Here is a 19,888-nt window from a genome sequence, read left to right as displayed (position 1 = left end):
TCAATGAGGGTCTGGGTGGATTTTACACAATGGAAAATACTGGGCAATTTAAAAATTAAAGGCGAAATATTAAAAAAAAAAAAAAAGATAAACAGGCAAATATATGTAGAACGGAAAAAACTAGATGGCAAAATATAAAGACCGGGAATAATGCCATAATGGACGCACACAAAAAAATGATAATGATGGACAAAAAAAGAATAGAGGTTAACTGTCTAAAAATAAAAAATAAAAAATAAAAAATGGAGATCCCAATCCAATTCCTTATAGATGATAATGCAAACTGAATACACAGACAACATCTTTTTACATAACACTAGAATACACCCGTGATATCGCGGGTCTGTGACTGAATTAAAGTATATGACTATGCGTATGCCTTATTTTAGATCATTTTAGTATTGGTATTGTCACCTGATAAAGTCATGCCGATTATAAGATGCACAGTTTTCTCTGCTTTCAAAATCTTTCTGTTTGAACCCGTCGACCAGGAACCTATCAATTATATTGGTAATATTAATAATTTGGAAAACAAAAAGGCCTGAAATGGAGTATTTGTTACTCAACAGTATACAGCAAAATTCTAAATACACCGTTTGGTGGTGCGCCTGTCAGATGCGTAACGTACAGATAAGGTAATAGGTAACAGGTGAATATACTATTGATATCGGTGTCGGACTCGATCCGGAACTTCTTAATTATAGGCAATATTAATTACGTGGAAAACAAAGGGACCTGGAGTGGTGTAATTTTTAATCAACACCATTGTACTATATTAGTTATATATAAAGTTGAACTCTTTGATTCATCGTTTTTACGTGATGACGGCTGACAAATTGGACCTCGTTATTTTAGTATTATAGATAATTATGTTCGAGGTTGTTCTAAATTTTGACCTTACAAATACTAATAGACGTTTGCTGTTGTTGTGGGAGCAGACCAAGTATACTTGATCTTGTCTTTACAGCGCACTCTCGCGGTCATAAACCGGCTGGATTGTTCGGGTTATATCTTTTCTCAATTTTCGGGCATTCGAATCACAATGTCTACCTTTTATATGAATAAAACACAAAAAGGAATGAATGGCAATGAGATAGCAACCTAACGACAAAAAACTTACAAAAAATATCTAAAGGTGATATACCGTTCTCAACAATATACAGAAATGGTGTTTTTACAATATTTTAAGCTCTAAATATTCCTAAGTCTATAATAGTAGTAAATTAATTTAAAAGAAAAGAAAAATCGAAATTCAACATGTTCAAACTGCCAATAAAACCAAATTATTCAATAACGAAAATTATGAATATCTAAGACTTCTTAATATCTCCCGCTTCTCTTTCCTGATCCTCTCTCAAGTTTCTCTCATCTCCATCTCCCGCTAAGCTAAATTCTTCCAGTCTTTCAATTCGCAATCTACCCCCTTATTTGTTTTGAGTATTAATGTATTTTGATAGCATATTACCTTGACAAAATCAATACATGATAACAATTCATAAACAAATAGTCACTATGTTTATACATGTACCACATTTTTTTTTCTTCCTCACGGTACAAAAAAAATCGCATCATAATGAATAAAAACAACTAGACTTGAAAAACGATCCATAATTTCCAAGTAAGACTGCAAGGTATATAAATATACCGTACAGTGGGAACTTCACATTACTGAAGTTTTCGATTCCGATCCGGATCCGCTTCTATCTGAAGAAAGATCGCTGTGATCGCCGGAAGTAAATCGCCATCCCATAATACTGAAGAGTTCCTTACGGAAACGACGTCCACTGAGGCAGTACAAGAAAAAGTTGATGGAGGAGTTGATGATCACACCCAGTTTTGCAACAGCAAAAGCCTCGTTTACAAGTTCAAAGTTGACCTAAAAAGAAATGGTAGACAATTTAGTATTCAATAGCAGTTCAAATTTTTAAAGGTTATTTTTAGCTTGGTGTTTAAATCCTTCGTATCTGTATGATTCAAATGTCAAACATTTATATGTATTCACCAGGGTATTTTATCTTTGGAATTTTTTACTACACTACTAATAAATCAATCAATTATATATATTAATCCCTTTCTGTATGGCCTCCTGAAACAAAGTTCAATTTTATAGGAATTCGAATTTACTAACTATAAAAGGTTAATAAATTTTCAGTGTAGCCTAATAATGAGGGGTTGACATGGAGTGCTCATTTCCCCCGAGTCCCATTTATGTAATTTTCCCCACTCTCCTCTCTCCCCTATTTATCACATTACCCCCCCCCCTTCCCCCCCCCCAAAAAAAAACGTGTCATCTCCTTCAATGATGATAAAATCACATGTTATTTGAAGGTGTCTCAGTCTATCTTTTTGTGACTCTCTAAGCCTAAAATTGATTCCAATATGTAACCCCTTACAATGACCATCAGAACCCTGTCAAAGAAACAACTTGCTGGGTTTTATTTAATGACAAACACGAGCATGATAACAAAACTCCTTCGTTTTTAAATAAATGACTTTGATTCCGTGTTTAAGGTTTATGCTGTTACACAATTCAGTTAAACAGAATAATGTAAAAACTTTATTGTTGCATTTTCCAATAAAGAAAAAACAAGTGCGCATGTTTATTTCGATATGGGTCGACTTGGATCGGAACTAATCGGGACGAAAAGTATGCGTTCGGGGGTTATCGGGAAGACTCGACTAGGATTGGAACAAATCAATACAATCCGAATATGATCGGAACCTACGTAAGCGAATTGAAAAGTGGAATAGAATATAGAGTGACTTAATACTCACTGTCTTCGGCTTCAGCATGAAGAAACATTGAGTGATGCACTGCAATGCTATCAGGACAAGGAAAGTGAAGGTCACTGTCAGAAGCAAGGTCGTCAGCTGGTTCTCAGACTTTCTGGTTTTCTCCTTGGCGTACACACTTTTCCTGTCACTCATTTTAGCGCCGGTTTTCAGAACCTGTTTTATGATCATCAAATTCAAACAGAAGATTGTAACCCAGGGTACCAGAACAAGGAACATGCAGTGTACCCAGAATTCATAGCTTTGACTTCCATGTCCTTTGCCGAATTCCGTCATTACATACGCATCATCTGTTAAGTTACGTTCGTGAACTGGTTCGTATGTAAAGAAGTGAGGAATGTTTATGAGGAAACAGAGCAAGCTTATGATTCCTATTCCAGATAAGGATCTCTTGTGGTTACACATCGACTACAAATAAATCAGTTCATGATAAGGGAGCTACCATTTGATTTTTAGGGGGGGGGGGGGGGGGGGGCTAGGGTGAAACATTTTGTCCTGCTTTTTTTTTTAGTTGTAATCTCTGTCCTGCCTTTTTATTTTTCACTCTGTTCGGTCCTGCCTTCTTTTTTTTTAGTTTATCCTGACTTTTTTTTACCAAAATTGTCGTCCTGACTTTTTTTTTTTTTGCAAGTGTCTCATCCTGCCTTTTTTTTACTCAAAACTCCTGTCCTGCCTATTTTTTTTCAAATTTCATCCTAGCCCCCCCCCCCCCCCCCCCCCCCATAAAAATCAAATGGTAGCTCCCTAAATTCCATTCGCTGACAACATAACAAAACTGTCCAATTATAGCAATAATTTACATATTCTACGAATAATGAGTCAAAAATGTATAATTTTGACAACCAGATGGCCTTTTGTCAGTGGGCCAATGTTACCTAGTAGTAATTAAACTATCTGTGCATGGACGAAGGTGTAGTTTGCTTTGAAATAACGCTGCTTTTAACTATTTGCATTCCATATTTCCAAGTAAAAAAACAGAATTGCTATGGCATTTTTATTAAAACGTATAAAAAAAATGTTTTAATTTTGACTTTATTATTGCATAAACCATGACAGGATAATCCGTAAGTTTTATATTTTTGTTTGATTTTTTTTTAATTCCCTTATTTGGGTTTTCTTTTTTCTTAATTTTATCAAATTAAAAAATATAAATTTTAAATCTAAAGGTTGAATTTCAATGAAGAACAAGGCAAAAAGGACCCGTTATCGTACTTTGTCCTCATTACACTTGAATTTTTTTTTTGTAAGCCTTAAATTTTATTGGCACTGTTTTAGTGAATTGTCAGAAAGATAGAGGTCTACCCATATACATGAAATAAAAAAATCCAACTGCCTACGTTTACCGCTTTTATCGCAATGTTATTGAAATACTAATCACTTATACTTTTTTTGTACGGCCTTATAGTCACGAGTTTTGAGTGTGTACTAAGTTTTACGAACGTAACACTCAAAATACTACAGTTATATACGAATATTTACATTTAAAAGATATTTTATATTTTAAACAATAACACAAGGACAAGGCGTGAGCTGACACTTACTTTTGAGTAACTGATCCAACAGACTTGTATATATCTGTCCACAGTGACGCCAACGGTCATCCATATACTAATGATAATCGCCAAGTAAAATATAGGATATCCTACGTAAGAATAGAACATTCCATAAGAGTCATCTCTCTTGATATCTGGGTCCATCATTGCTAATGAGTCGGTGAAGAAGAAAAAGATAAGGACGCTCATGTCTGCTGCCGCTTGTGCTATCAGGTAAGTACCAGTTGATGACCTAAGCGACTTTCGGTTCCAGGTAATCATGGAGAGCATGTTCCCAATAAGACCAACTACCACGAAGAAAGTACCAAAGACCACGCTGCTATACCAGTGCATCTCCTTGGCAACGCTTACCATATCTGCTGTGTTGTCCGTCTTAACCATAGCCAGTGGCGTCGTGGATATATTCATTTTGAAGGGAGATGTCCTATTCATTGTGTCTTATTTTACCTATAAAATAAATAAGAAATAAATTAAAGAATGTCTTAACCATGGACAGTGTCGTCGTGGATAGCTTCATTTTGAGGGGATGTCCTATTAATGGTGTTATATTCTACCTAGTCAGTAGAATAAACATAAAATGAAAAATGAAAAAAGTTTGTGACTTACTCTTATAGTGTTGTTCTGGTGGGTGGTTTATTTGAAATTTTTTTTTTCTTTTCATATCAGCTGTTCGAAATCTCTGCGATGACAGATTTTATACGGTAATTTTGATTGGCTGAATGGTGATAAACATGCACCACTACTTTATTATAATAAATTTTGTTACGTTTGTCTCAAAATATTTATTAAGGAAGTCTACGTTTTTTTATTAATCTTTTTATCTTTTTCACACTGGTATGAATAACTTCAGTATCTTAAATTATTTGAGAACTGTACTTAACAAAATAGGTTATAATAGTAATATAACAGTATGGCTTGGATTAGAATATCTCAATATTCGCAAGTCAATAACCTCGTCGTAGATAACAGGCTAAAACAGTTGTTCGTTTCGTCTAAAAAAAAAAACTCGTCAGTGACGCTCGAATAAAAAAGTTAAAATAGCCATATAAAGTACGATCTTGAAGAGCAGTGATGACCCAAAATACGGAATGGCGTTGCCACATACAGCTAAAAGTTTTGTAAACAGATAGTTTTATAATTTTTAACTTAACATTGATAGAATCATTTTCATAACAGCGTAGACAAGACTATTTCGTGATGTAGTAAGAACTTTCGTCATACTTTATGAATTCAACGGTACTTGCACTTTCTCCATATTTAATCAATTTAACGGAACAACCAAACCGGTTCATTATGAAATTTTGCCATATGTAATTGATTCAACGGTATGTCCAAACCCGAAATAATTTTCATTTTCGCCATATGTTATTAATTTAATGGTACATTCAAATCAGGTACATACATTGAACTTTTGCCCTACGTAATTTATTCAACGGTAAAACCAAACCCATTGTCGTTAGCCCTTTTACCATTCCTTATTGGATTAATGGTACTACTAGACCCAAACCCGGTGTAATAAGCACTTTCGTTATAATCTATGAATTCAACGGTAAACCCAAACCTGGTGTAATAGCGCTTATATCATATGTATTTTATTTAACGGTACACCCAAGCCTCATATAAAATTGCACTTTCGCCACACATTATTGATTCAATAGTATGCCTAAACCCTGGTGCCAGTTGCACTTTCGCTATAGATAATTGATTGAACAGTTTACACAAACCCGGTGTAATTTTCACTTTCGCTATACGGTATTGATTAAACGGTATCCCGAACCCAGTGTAATTTGCACTTTCGCTATATGTTATTGACAGTATCCCGAACCCGGTGTAATTTGCACTTTTGCTATTGATAATTGATTTAACAGTTTACACAAACCTGGTGAAATTTACACTTTCGCTATACATTATTGATTTAACATGGTATCCCAAAACCCGGTGCAATATGCACTTTCAGTTTACTTTAATGATTTGACGGTATCCCAAAACCCGGTGCAATATGCACTTTCAGTTTACTTTAATGATTTAACGGTATACACAAACCCGGTGTAATTTGCACTTTCGCTATATATATACGTTATTGATATAACGGTATACACAAACCAGGTGTAATTTGCTCTTTTGCTATACGTTATTGATTTAACGGTATACACAAAACCGGTGTAATTTGAACTTTCGCTATGCGTTATTGATTTAACGGTATCCCGAAACCAGTGTAATTTGCACTTTTGCTATATGTTAATGTTTTAACGTTATCCCGAACCCGGTGTACTTTGCACTTTCGCTATACGTTATTGATTTAACGGTATCCCGAATCTGGTGTAATTTGCACTTTCGTCATAACCTATGGTTTCAACGGTAAACCCTCACCTTGTGTGATTTGAACTTGTGTCATCTGTATTTTATTTAACGATACACCCAAGCCTAATATACATTGTACTTTCGCCGTACATTTAATTGATAAACAGTATACCCAAACCCGGTGTAATTTGCACTTTCGCCATTTGTAATTGATTCAACACTATACATTATCACTTTTTCTATAGCACGCTTATCGCACCTCGTTGTCTTAATTGTTCTGATTGGCTTATTATATGCACCTCGTTGTCTTAATTGTCTTGATTGGCTTATCATTATTATTTTTTCACATACAATTATGACTATTGATAAGAGATAAAATAACATAATTAAGTGATATTTAGAAAATAAATAGTTAATTATCAGTCTTTTTTTCACAAAATCAAACTTTTGACGTGAACACGGAATATATTGTACAGGGAATAGCGACTTGTTATTATTGTAGTTATTTTCAACGGAGTGGCTATTTGTCCGGCTAGCCGGACGAATAGTGCCAGGGCTATTTGTCCGGCCATTGTAATACGCATGTCATATAATGTGCATGCAGAAGTGCGTGTAATATTATCGTCAGTAGCTTGTTACTGTAATCTGATCACTGATTTTCAATTTTAGGATCATGGCTGAAAACTGTGATATCAATATTTGTGATAAATTTTGCAGTTTGCGGAATTTGACAATGAAACATGTATATTATGATATTATGAACTTCCAAAATGATATAATCTTATAAAAGGGACTAAAAAAATTGACTTTACAAGGAAAATGGGAAATAAAAGATAATTGATTGGAGTAGTCTAGTTTTACAAAATTATTCGACTTGCTACAGCTGTGTAAATGGTGTAAAAGGTGTTCAAAGCAAGAGTAGTTGAGAAAGACCTGTACATGGGGGAGGGGGGATAGAGGCTACAGACTTGAAGTGGGGATGTTGGAAAAGAGAAATTTGGGAAAAGGAGCACACTGTGGCACCCCGACCCCTCACGTAAATAAAATAATAAACAGTGTTTTTTACTTTTTCTTTTTTTTTTTGGGGGGGGGGGGGGTATTATAGAAAAATCTTTCACCTCTCATTTAAAATATGAATAACTTGATGTCAAGGGGTCTATAATTCTTTTTGACAGCTACACACATAATAATTTTGTACCTTTTTCAGCTAGACAAAATCCTTTACGTTATAAACTTAAAATGCACGAGTCAAACACTACCCAAGTTTGTTTTACAAGTAATTTCTTCTCTGCTCTTAAATAAAAAAAAAATGGGATATATATGATTTTTTTTCTAATTATTCGTTATCCACATTGGATTATATACTAGTATCATGGAAGTAATATTTGAATATTACTTCCATGCTAGTTGAAGGCCGTACGGTGACCTATAGTTGTTAATGTCTATGTCATTTTGGTCTCTTGTGGACTGTTGTCTCATTGGCAATCATACCACATCTTATTTTTTATATATAGTATGAAGAAAACAATAATTTCAATTACCAGTAACAAGATTAGGCCCTAACACTTAAGATTACAAAGATGTGCTACCCCCCTGGTGCTGCTGAAGATAATATTACACGTACACACAAATATTATAGTGACATGCGCATTGTATTGGCCGGACAAATAGTCCTGGTACTATTCGTCCGGCTAGCCGGACAAAAAGCAACTGCCTATTTTCAATACCACACAGTCTTGTATTCCAGTTCCAGTTTCCGGTGCATGAAAATATGGAGTGAAAAAAAAAATAATCCATTTTTCCGATTTTTTTCTCTGGACTCATTTTTTTCTGTTTGATTAAAAGTTTAAGCTTATTTGAAACATTTAATTACATTGTATATTGATTAAAAAAAAATTGCATCTTTTGTGGGATAACACGCCAGTTAAGTGCAAGGATATCATGTTTATTGGATGTGGTGCGGCCTTGCAATAACAGCAAACAGAAATTAGAAAAATATTGATTTGACTTCAGGGTAACATAACTTTATTCTTCTTTTATTTTCCAAGATCGGCTGTTTTGAATGTAAGCCTATGGAGCAGTCAATTACAAGACTGCAGCCTACAACACACATGGGAAAGAAATCATAATTCAAATGTGGAAGAAGATTGACATACACAAAAACCAGACAGATTAAAAAAACAAATATAAAAGTCTCTAGTAGAATAAACCAGACTATAACAATTTGGAGGATTCTTAAAAATAGTTTTGAGCATTATTTTATGATTCTTTTTTGAATATGAAAAAGAAGATTTGGTATGATTGCCAATGAAACAACACTCCACAAAGAGACCAAATGACAAAGAAATTAACAACTATAGGTTCTAGTACGGCCTTCAGCAATAAGCAAAACCCATACCGCATAGTCAGCCAGAAGGCCCCGAAATGAAAAATGTAAAATAACTCAAACTTGAAAACTAACGACATAATTCATGTACAAAAAATGAACGATTTTAAGCATGTTTGACAGTGCTTTTTTCCACAAAGATTTTTTAATACCTACAAAAAATTCTGAAACATTTTGTTTGATTATTTAGAAAGTAACTTCTAGAACGAAGAGCAACCTTGTAACCTAATTGGTCATTGATACACCACTATTTCCAAGTACAGTGAAACCTGATAAAACTGAACCCTGAATAAACCGGAAACCTGTCTAATGCAAACTTGTTCTGAAGACTAATCATATCACATTTTATGCATTGTGAACCTGATCAAACCGAATACCTGCCAAAACCGAACAAAATCTCAAGTCCCGAAAGGGTTCGGTTTAGTCAGGTTTCACTGTATTATATATTTTTCAAAAGAGATAGGCAAAAAATAACAAAGGGACATTCAGATTTATAAATCGAAAATAGTCCAAGGTCTTCAATCCTTAGTAAAAAAAAAAACGGACAAATTCTACACGCTAAATAAACACATCTTACAAGAGGTACAAGTCAACCCATACCAAGTACTCCAAATATCAAACGACCTGGAATGGACACATAACCAACATTAGTAAGAAGCCAATGCCTCTATAAGCTCTATTAGGATGAACTTAAGGCATGTATCTGAATTATTTAGAAAAGCAGCATACATATCAAGAATGGAATATGGCGCAACCATTTGGAACCAAAATATGAAAGGAGATATTGACAAATAAGAACGAAAACAAAACAGAGGCATAAAAGAGAACTACAGGTATCGAGGAACTGGATCCATAACCAACATTAGACGCGAGCTAGAAATTGAGACACTAGAAGAAAGAAGACCCAGCCTCCATCTGATCCTGATATAAAAGGTGGTTGAGGGTCTGGTGCCGGCTCTACCAGCCGATAAATTTATTACTCCAGCAAGACAAAGAAGAACAGTCAAAGCCAAAACATTTGCTTATCGTGAAACAAGCAATATAATTTCGCCTTTTCAGAATCTAAAGGACTATGGGTAATCTCATTGTACACCAACATGAAAATAACGTCACAATTAACATTGGTTGAATTTCCATTGTTTTGGAAGTTTTCGATCTATCACGACGTTTTGGTGTACACTTTTATAAATATAACCCAGAATAAATTAAATTCTGAAACGGCACGTAATAAACAACATAAGAGGGCTTATATAAAATGCTACTTATTCATTACGTTTTATTCATACTTGTTTGCGATATTTTCACATTTCTTTATAACATTTCATTGATATTTATTTTTTTTACGACATTTTCTGTATACCGATTCACGTCATTTTATGAATAAGCGGTGGGCCACTTCTATGTTTAAATTAACATTTCCGGTAGGAAGTATGGGAGTTTTATCGCTACACTTAGATCTGAATATCTCGCTATTACTTCCGGCCTGGGTCAATAATAGGGTGTTCATCGGAAGGTGAAAAGGTGGCGTGCGCGTCGGACAGTTACAAAGTGAAGTGCGCATCTGGTCTTATTCTTTTAGAGGAGCTATCTCTGTTTAATTCAATTTGATTTGCGTCAAGACAACTTTTACAAAACCAATTAACGATTTAGGAAGAAAACACACTCACGTATAGCATACCCATGTATACAGTTGTTTGCCAATTATCAATATCATTGGCGGATCCAAGGGGGTTGGGTGTTCTGGGGGGTTGGAACCCCCTTTTTTGGGCCGATCAATGCATTTGAATGGGAGCATATAGTTGGACCCCCCCTTTTTTCAAATGGCTGGATCCGCCCCTGAATATAAAAATAATAGTTTATCAGTTTTATAATCTTTTAATAAACTCATCATAGATACCAGGACTAAATTTTGAACATACACCAGATGCCCGTTTCGTCTACAAAAGACTCATCAGTGACGCTCGAACTAATTTAGTATTTGTTATAGACGTCTATCGAAGATGTATAGCATTTTCGCACTGATACTACTTAAAGAAATCACTCAATCTTCAGAAAAACAGGCAAAATTTGCAATTTTATAGCAAAATTATAATCAGTATCACATAAAAGATAAACTTTAGTTTATAAATAAAAAAAAACTAATTTAATTCTAAGACTTTTTATTCTAACTTAAGAGTTCCCTATCTTCATTGGTAACGCTCGTTTCATTGCGGATCATCTTAATAATACTATCCTATTTCATAGCGGATTAATTTCATTATCTATGTAAAAATTTCGATTTGTTTTGTCAAGTACTTTATTCAGTATTAAAAACCAAAGATTTGATCAAAGTTCCGATGCTACTCCTCAAATTCAAACAAATACATGATGGACTAACCATACTATTAACGTGTGAAAAACTTAACGAACTAACAAAAAAATGTCAGGGAATAAAGAGATAAACAAAATAAAAAATTACAGATACAGATCAGTTGAAGATAAAAAGATTTAAAAAAGTATATGAAAATCAACTTACGTTGAAATCAAGTTCTCTAAATCTCAATGATTTCCCCCTTCACAACGGAGATCTCTCTAATATCTACTCTGGCAGATAAACTCGCCTCTCTTTCCCAGCTCTAAATGATTTCTCCCTTTACACACACTATCTTTCCAATATCGTCACTGGAAGTTGAAATCTATCTTATTATTTTTATAATTTTCCCTTTTATTCGAATACAATCATTGATAATTGCATAGATTTTAAGTAGTCTAAGTAGAGAACATTCATCCATCATTTGATTCGCGAACGTTGATTGGTTGATAAATAAGGATGTTGTGTTCTGATTGGTCAATGTAAGATAAAAGGATGATATATTCCGGAAAGGATTGCAAAAGTATTACTTTAAGTATTTTTCATAATTTTGTTTATTCATAAATTTTTATAAAGCCTATGTTTAAGGATTGTTCAATTGTTGAAATTTGTTTATTATATTTTCTTTCCAAAATTGTCTTTTCATTTTTGAAGCAACATACCTCAACCTGAGCATACATGCGATACAACAAACCAATTTATACAATAAGTAGTATAGGATCTGATTTTTTTTTTTTTTTTTTTTTTTTTGTTCATTTTTTATTTACTTCATCTTCAAATGTTTACATTTCTTCTTGGTTTGCGTTCGAAGTTGTAGCGTGTTAATATTCATGGTTTTATGAAGAATCTGATGAATTATGGGTAATACTTTCCCAGAAGCACACACCAAAGCGTTGTGATTGGCCTTCAAAGTCCATAACAAGGGGAATTCAACTGACGATGTGACATAATTTTCATTTTTGTATTTTTATGAAATTACCCACAATCCTTTAGATTCTGAAACGGCGAATTACGTCAGCCTAGTGGCCTCAGAGAGGATTTTCGATTAGGGAATTTGGCTAAAGCTCCCCACCAAAAACATCGCCGATTGATTATAGAGTTAAAAATGATGAAAATATTACAAACTTAAATTTGCCGATCATTTGAAAGTACCGGGTCACACTCCGGGCCCCTCCCCAATCACACACACACATACACCCGCCTCTTCCTTGATTTTCCCCATAGTCGATATTTGAAAATTCTTTCTCCTCTTTGATTCTCACATGGAAAGTGCAGACAATTTATCTGTATTCAAATAAGATTTAAAGTATGTGGCATATTCAACGAATAACATCATTTCAAAGGGCGGAGTTGCTTGGCGGGTTATTTGAATATTTCCCTTGCAAAAGACGGATAACTGAGTCACCCATGTTTATGTGTGTCTATCAGAGCCAAATAGATAAAGGACAGAGAGCCATTCTTACTATGGTGCAACATAAATGTTAAATGCATACAAAAGGATCAGGATTAGAGTCAATCACTTTTGTAGTCATCATTTTTTTAGGTTATTTTTCTCTATTCTGTCTATTTTTTGCCCATTACAGTGAAACCTGACTAAACCGAACCCTTTCGGAACTTGAGATTTTGTTCGGTTTTGGCAGGTATTCGGTTTGATCAGGTTCACAATGCATAAAATGTGATATGATTGGTCTCAGAACAAGTTTGGATTAGACAGGTTTCCGGTTTATTCAGGGTTCGGTTTTATCAGGTTTCACTGTATTTTCTTTCCAAGATAGCAAGCATTACGTCTCAAAGTGCAAAATTTCACGTTATACAACATTCACGTGTGTTTTTTGCGTTCATCGGTTATATACATTGTACTTCTCTGTACTGATAATATACATACATTGATGCGATAAATTAATGAATAAATACCACTTCATCGAGTCACGAAATCATTATTTTTGCGCAGTTAACGCTTGTATCTGCATCACTATCTCCGTTTATCACATAATTTGACAGATGTTTGAGTTATTTAAAGGTTTTTATAACGAGCTTTGGACTATTTGTACGTAAAAACAAGTTTGTTTGTGTTTTTCGTGCGTGTAATTTTATTTTCACTACTTAAGGATGTTCGCCGCTCTGTTTCAAAATAACAAGCTTTTTGAAATACTGTAATAAATTGATAGCATATAAATGAAGGTACTAAAAAGCAAAAAGAAGGAGGCATTGGCGGATCCAGGGTGGAGGTTGGGGGGGGGGGGGGGGGGGTTCCGGGAGTTGGAACCCCCCTTTTTTTGGACGATCAATGCATTTGAATGGGAGCATATAGTTGGACCCCCCCTTTTTACTCTGGGTTGGGAACCCCCGTTTTAAAATGGCTGGATCCGCCACTGGGAGGGGTCTGTGAGGGGACGATTTTTTAATGGCACTTCATGGATAAAACTAGAGGATTCTGAATATCTGTCAAAGAATTCATAAACAAGAGGAGCGAACATCCTTAACTAATCAAAAAGGGAAAAAACCAGAGGCGACTCAAGTGAAGTGAAATGCGTATTACATTGACAGTTTTCAAAACCCTTCTACTAGTTTATGCCTAAACAACGCGCAAAAAAAAAACAAATAAATTATGAAAACGTTGGCTGTAAATGTCGAATTTATCTTTGCGTCCCTTCAACCTGATGTTTTTGCCAAAAAGTAAGATAAATTATGTGTACCGCTTAACAGGAAAGGAAAAAACTCGTACTTATCATCTTTGGGTAAAAACAAACCTGATCAGATTGGGATTCTGTTTTTCTCAATATGACGTTTGGATTGTGAGTGAGTCTCAATCTCCAAGGATACACCCATTTAGCCTGTAGATATATTGCAATAAACTAAATTTGCAACAATACAGGCAGTATATTTTATGCAGTTTTACTTAGGCCAGCAAACATTCAGCTATTTGTACTATCAAACATTTCATATATTCACTTTTAAAAGTTTTATTTTCGGATGTTCCGCATGAATTGTTTTTTTCCAGAAACACCTGACACGTCACAGTTTTGTTTTCTTACACAATGATCAGAAGACAACGATTGAAACTTTGATGTCGTAAAACGCAAAGTCGCGTTTGAGCGAGATCTTACGTGAATATCAATATGTTTATGAAATTTAATCAGCTTACAAGTAATTGGAGCGTTAACTTATTTTGAATACAGAAAAGTACACGGAAACGTGCATCGATCCTTTTTTTTTATTAAGACAACTTCCGGAATTCTGGAAAGATTATGTTTGATGCGTTGATTCATCATTATTTGTTTTCTGAAGCAATAAGGGCTTTGCTTATAAACGTTTGATTAAATCTGAGAAAGGAACAATTTACGGAAAGCTTATCATTTCATTTTCCGTTATTGGTTTTTCGTGACATTGAAAAACAAACGGTTTTTTGGTTTGCGATATGCATATTAATAAATTTCGGAAAAAGACTTAAAATCATGTTTGACTCCTTATGACAATGTCATGTTTTATGGAATGTAAGTCAGCGATTTACATGTTTCAATGTTTTGTTGGTTTTAACGTGGCGTATTTGTGAAACAAAAATGTTTAAAATTTACACGCCGTGAAAAAAAAAACATATGGTATAGTAAGCTATATTAGGTCATGACATGACAAAATATGAAACGATACAAACGAAAACAACATAAGGTCCGAAAACGCTTCTGTATTAATATAAGGGACGATATTAAAAGATCAATGTACGATAAAAAAAAAAAAAAAAAAAAAAAAAAAAAAAAAAAAAACTTAATTCAAATACATGTAGTTTGGGGTGGGGGGTTGAACTGCTGCAAGATTTGGTTATCCGACATTGATTTTTACATATATCCATATGGGTCAATCATTTTTTTCCAAATTAAGTTAAGAAGGGGGTGGTGTGTCAGTGAATAAAACTATGTGAATTAAGTTTTTTATACTTTATTGAACTTTTGATGTCGTCCCTAAGCAAGGGTTAAAATTGTCAGACCACCAATTCAAAACCCCTTTGAAATGAACCATTTATTTTCAATTATGACAGCTTTCTACCTTCATATTACCTCATAGAAACCTGATTACATTCTGAATTGTACTTGTATCACCTTTCTATATGCCAGTTTTCAACTTTGCAGCACTTGAAACATTACCGTTCCGAAGTCAACTGATACTAAAAGTAACCCCAGGTTTCTGGAAATTTTAAGTAAGTATGATATGAAGCGCATATATCCTTTATTGATTCAAAAGCTTCATTTCTGCAAAGTTTGTGAATTTGATAAAACAGTGACATCAAACGCACTACTTTTAGTCAGCGAACAGGAATGGCTACTTTTACAATGTTCTACAAGTAATTTAGATTGGGTGAATTTGTGTAAATAGATTTTCTGGACAAACTATCATCAGGTGTTGGATTTTAATTAGTTTGTCATTCCCTTTCATCTAAGCAAAAAAAAAAACAACTTTGAAGACAATTTTCTTTGTGCAGTCAGTGTTGTAATAATACAAGCATTATATGTGGTTGCACGGTAGATGTAAAAAACATAACAGCTATAACTCAATATTATCAATCTGCAGACTAAATATTAAATAATTTCTTTCAAAAGAAGTTGCATGTAACAGATCAAAGAAATGTTGTGAGCTTTCCATTCTCAATATTATCCACCAATGCCCGTATGCAAACAGCTACTTCAGATAAGATTTGTTCCGAAATGATGGATTTTTCGACATGCCCTACGATAAATGAGTACTACTATTAGACGATTAGATATCTTAACTTAAGGGGTTTCATGCATATCAGCCTAGATACTAATGAGGCTCCCACAGGGTGCCCCCCTCAGGTCGCAAGGTCGCTTTTAAATTCGTCGAGAGGTCGTTTTTAAGGGAAATTTCCAACACAGAGGACAGAAGTCGGTCGGAGCTCGTTTTTTCCAAATGTTACAGGTCGCAAGTCGTTTTTAGAAGGCCCTCAGGTCGGAAGTCGCCTCTAAAAAGCCCAGAGGTCGAAGGTCGTTTTTGACCCTGCGGGAGCCTCACTAATATAAAGGACGAAGACGCTGATAACTATAGGTCACCAACGGTCGTCAACAAAAAGCAAAATTACAATATTACGATTTGCAATACAAATTTGAATACCAAATATAGAAATATATCATGTCTGTGAACATCTGACAATTTTACCAAAAAAATTGACGAAAGTCAACATCCTCTTCGGAAGATATCTTTCGGAAGCTGTCTTGTAGATTCTGTTATGATAATACAATTAAATTTAATGATCAGTTTGGATTGAGTTTTATGAGAGACAATGAAAAGTGGATGCTTTTATCATGACAAAATCGTGCTTGATTTTAAATCTAATAACTAACATAGTTTTTGAATAGAAAAATCTTTTAACATATGTTTAAACAAGACTTTTTGTTTAGAAATAATGATGAATACGAACTAGTATAAAGCAGGTTTATTATAATATCAATTACAGTGAAACTTGGCTTAACCGAATCCTACATAAACCTAAAACCTGTATAAACCAAACATGTTCTTAACCACCGTCATATCAAAAGGTATACGTTGTGAACCTGATAAAACCGAACAAAATCTTAAGTCCCGAAGAGGTTATAATTAGATTTATCCAGGTTTCACTGTATTGTTATCGCTGTTATGTACTGAGATTCGTCTCCGAGTGCGGGAGTTTCTCGCTGCGTTGAAGACCCATTGGTGGCCTTCGGCTATTAACTGCTTTTTGGTTAGGTTGTTGTCTCTTTGATATATCCCCTATTCCCATTTTTTAAAACTATAACTTTAATTGGAGATTGTGGGTTGCTTAACGTCCAGTGGCAAATATTTCATACATTTTTAGTACAATTTATAGCTTAAAAGAACCGAAAAGCTATCCATATAATGTAGTATTTCAATTCGCCGTTTCAAAATCTAATGAATCCCGGCTAATATTTTCAAGTGTACACCAAGACGTCCTGATTAGTTTAAAATGTCGTAAATAATGGAATTTTGACGTGACATTATTTTCATTTTTGGGTACGAGCAATGAAATTACTCATGATTCTTTAGATTCTGAAACGGCCAATTCGAATTTATAAAACTACATGTATTTCAATATAAAAGTTTCACAGTACTAGATGTGAACTTTTAGTTGAAAGTAGCAGTTCTATGAGGGTCTCTCGAAGGGGGTCCTTCATTTCTGTATTCCTTATTTTATGTCATTTGTCTGTATTCTGTAAACCCTCACCAAGAATCTCTTTTATATTTTTAATATGTAAATCATTTAAGGGGGTAGACCGTGGTTCAGGGAGATAACTCTTTAAATCAGTTAAGCGTTTGTAAAAGTCAAGTTCATCAATGTATTTTAAGCATTTACCTGAAACAGATTCAAAAATAATCTATGTAACCCAGAAGCTTAGAAGATATTTTTGAAAATGGTAGACACAAACGTACTGGTGATTTTAAGAGTTATTTCCCTTAACCTAGGTCTACCTCCTTAAGGTACAATCCTTACTCTGTACTCGTACATTTTAAATCAAGTTACACTTTAAGTAACCATTGACTATAAAATTCTAGTAGAATTAAAGTACTTCGTATTTTTTCTTGTACTTTAATAGCACTACACTACTTAAAAACAAAACAGGTCACTGACTTCAAATTCAATTATAGTACAAATCTGTAGAGTTATGAACAAAATTTTTGAATCTGTTTCAGGTAAATGCTTAAAATACATTGATGAATTTGACTTTTACAAACGCTTAACTGATTTGAAGAGTTATCTCCCTGAAAAATTATTGTATATTTTTAAAGTGCTAGATCTGTTGTGATTATGTCATTTTAATATGTATAAACATAGGAAGAAGTTGTATGAAAGACTAATAGAACTCTCCATCAGATACTAGTGGACGTAGACGTTAACAACTATTTCACACCGTACGGCCTTCAACAATGAACAAAACCCATTCCTAAGTAGTAAGCTACATTAAGGTGCATTTATAGTACTCTGAAGTTAAATTTAGTGTTATTCAATAAGATATGCAAGTAAAAAAAAACAAATATAAAAAAACCTCCATTTTTAAAATTTAAAAAGGGATAGTCTGTTGAAAATGACAAAGCCAAACGCTCTACCAAAAACTATGGTCATATTTCTGACTAAGTAAAGGCATTTTCCAATAAAAATGGTTGATTTAACATTGTTTTAGAGCTATCTAACCCTACATTGTGTATGATTGTTAACTGTAGTTCCGTTATATTGACAAACAACATTGGCTTCTGAATCCTAAGAGAGCTACCATTAGATTTTTAGGGGACAGGACAGGATTTTTTCAGTGGGGAAAAAAATTAGGCAGGATGAAACACTTTGTAATTTATGATAAAAAAAGTCAGGACAAACTTAAAATAAAAAAGGCAAAACCAAACGGATTGAAAAATAAAAAGGCAGATCAGAAATTACAACTAAAAAAAAAAGGCAGGACAACATTTTCCATCCTCGCCCCACCCCCCTAAAAATCACATGGTAGATCACTTAGGATTCAAAGATACATGTAAAAACAAAAACAAAAAACCACACAATCAAGCAACCAAGGACTGCAAACAAATCTAAACAAAGACGCAAACAATTTTATTTTATAATTGATAATACTGGTATAATTATAATAAATTATAGTGTAAAATATTTAATTAGTTGAAGAATACGTTTAAAATATATAATACATACTGTTCAGTTCAGAAGAGAAAGCAAACATTAATGGAATCTACGATCCTTGATCAATGATATATTATATCCTTTGCACTTGCATCCGAAAAGAAATGCACGTTATTATATTAAAAAAGAAATTGGGGCTTTTTAATAGTTAAAAGTAGATGATACGTAATTGTCATTTGATAACTTAGTCGTCATTTCTTTATAAACAAACAACTTATGACCAAATACGAAACAACGATTTCTTAATTGATTGATAAAAAGGGGATTTCCGGATAATTATGTTTCATCATCATGGAGCCCATTCTTTCGGAAGTGTTATCTTGATATGTTAAGTGGATTCATTCATAATATTAAGTTAAATATAAAATAAAACGTAGATTTTGTTATGATAAAACAATTAAATTTAAGGCCAGGATTTTTTAATTTGTTGGTTTACGGATCCGCCGACCCGATTTTTCCGATTTCCAGAATAAAAATAAAATTGACTTTTCATGCTTTTTTATTCCCGCCGACCCTAACAAATGCATTATCCCTGAAAAATAATTAAATTTTTGTTTTTTATGAAATGAAATGCATTAATCACTAACAAAATTGATAACACTTTCTGTTGTGAAAAAATAAAACTTCCAGTTTACGTTTCTAAAAATAGACAAATCAATTATAACTGACCTTGAAATGTCGTTTGCGCAAATAATATTGCGGAACGAAACTTGTGTTTAAAACCAATTACACAATAAGTTCGTTTCCCTTATTTGTCATCAGTCCGTAAGATGCATCATCTCATAAAAATAGACTTGTCCAAATGTGGACATGGTAAA

General features: G+C 33.8%; 1 protein-coding gene across 3 annotated transcripts; it reads right to left on the bottom strand.

Annotated features, from left to right (window-relative positions):
• Window positions 1-1,116: 1,116 nt before the first annotated feature.
• LOC143051618 (putative G-protein coupled receptor 139) lies at window positions 1,117-19,219 on the bottom strand. 3 transcript variants are annotated; one of them, XM_076224515.1, is made up of 4 exons: window positions 19,083-19,219; window positions 4,335-4,793; window positions 2,776-3,201; window positions 1,117-1,876 (listed from the first exon to the last, which is right to left on the bottom strand). In XM_076224515.1, exons 2-4 carry the CDS (start codon window positions 4,776-4,778, stop codon window positions 1,661-1,663), a joined length of 1,086 nt encoding a protein of 361 aa, XP_076080630.1. In that variant the 5' UTR covers window positions 4,779-4,793; window positions 19,083-19,219; the 3' UTR covers window positions 1,117-1,660. The 3 variants fall into 3 exon arrangements, with proteins under 3 accessions (XP_076080630.1, XP_076080629.1, XP_076080631.1); XM_076224514.1 differs by lacking the exon at window positions 19,083-19,219 and adding an exon at window positions 11,549-11,710; XM_076224516.1 differs by lacking the exon at window positions 19,083-19,219 and adding an exon at window positions 4,953-5,023.
• Window positions 19,220-19,888: the final 669 nt, after the last annotated feature.

This window comes from Mytilus galloprovincialis, chromosome 11, assembly GCF_965363235.1.
Source record: "Mytilus galloprovincialis chromosome 11, xbMytGall1.hap1.1, whole genome shotgun sequence".
In the NCBI taxonomy this organism is placed as follows: Eukaryota; Metazoa; Mollusca; class Bivalvia; order Mytilida; family Mytilidae; genus Mytilus; species Mytilus galloprovincialis.
Note: the sequence above shows the minus strand (reverse complement) of the source record. Positions and strands in the feature narration are given on the sequence as shown.

What these genes read in the sequence shown, in the direction of transcription:
- LOC143051618 (XM_076224515.1), bottom strand. Translation starts at nt 4,778, where the DNA reads ATGAATAGGACATCTCCCTTCAAAATGAATATATCCACGACGCCACTG. An exon ending in GTTGGATCAGTTACTCAAAA is followed by an intron (nt 3,202 to 4,334) that starts GTAAGTGTCAGC and finishes ATTTATTTGTAG; the next exon opens with TCGATGTGTAACCACAAGAG. An exon ending in TCATGCTGAAGCCGAAGACA is followed by an intron (nt 1,877 to 2,775) that starts GTGAGTATTAAG and finishes ATTTCTTTTTAG; the next exon opens with GTCAACTTTGAACTTGTAAA.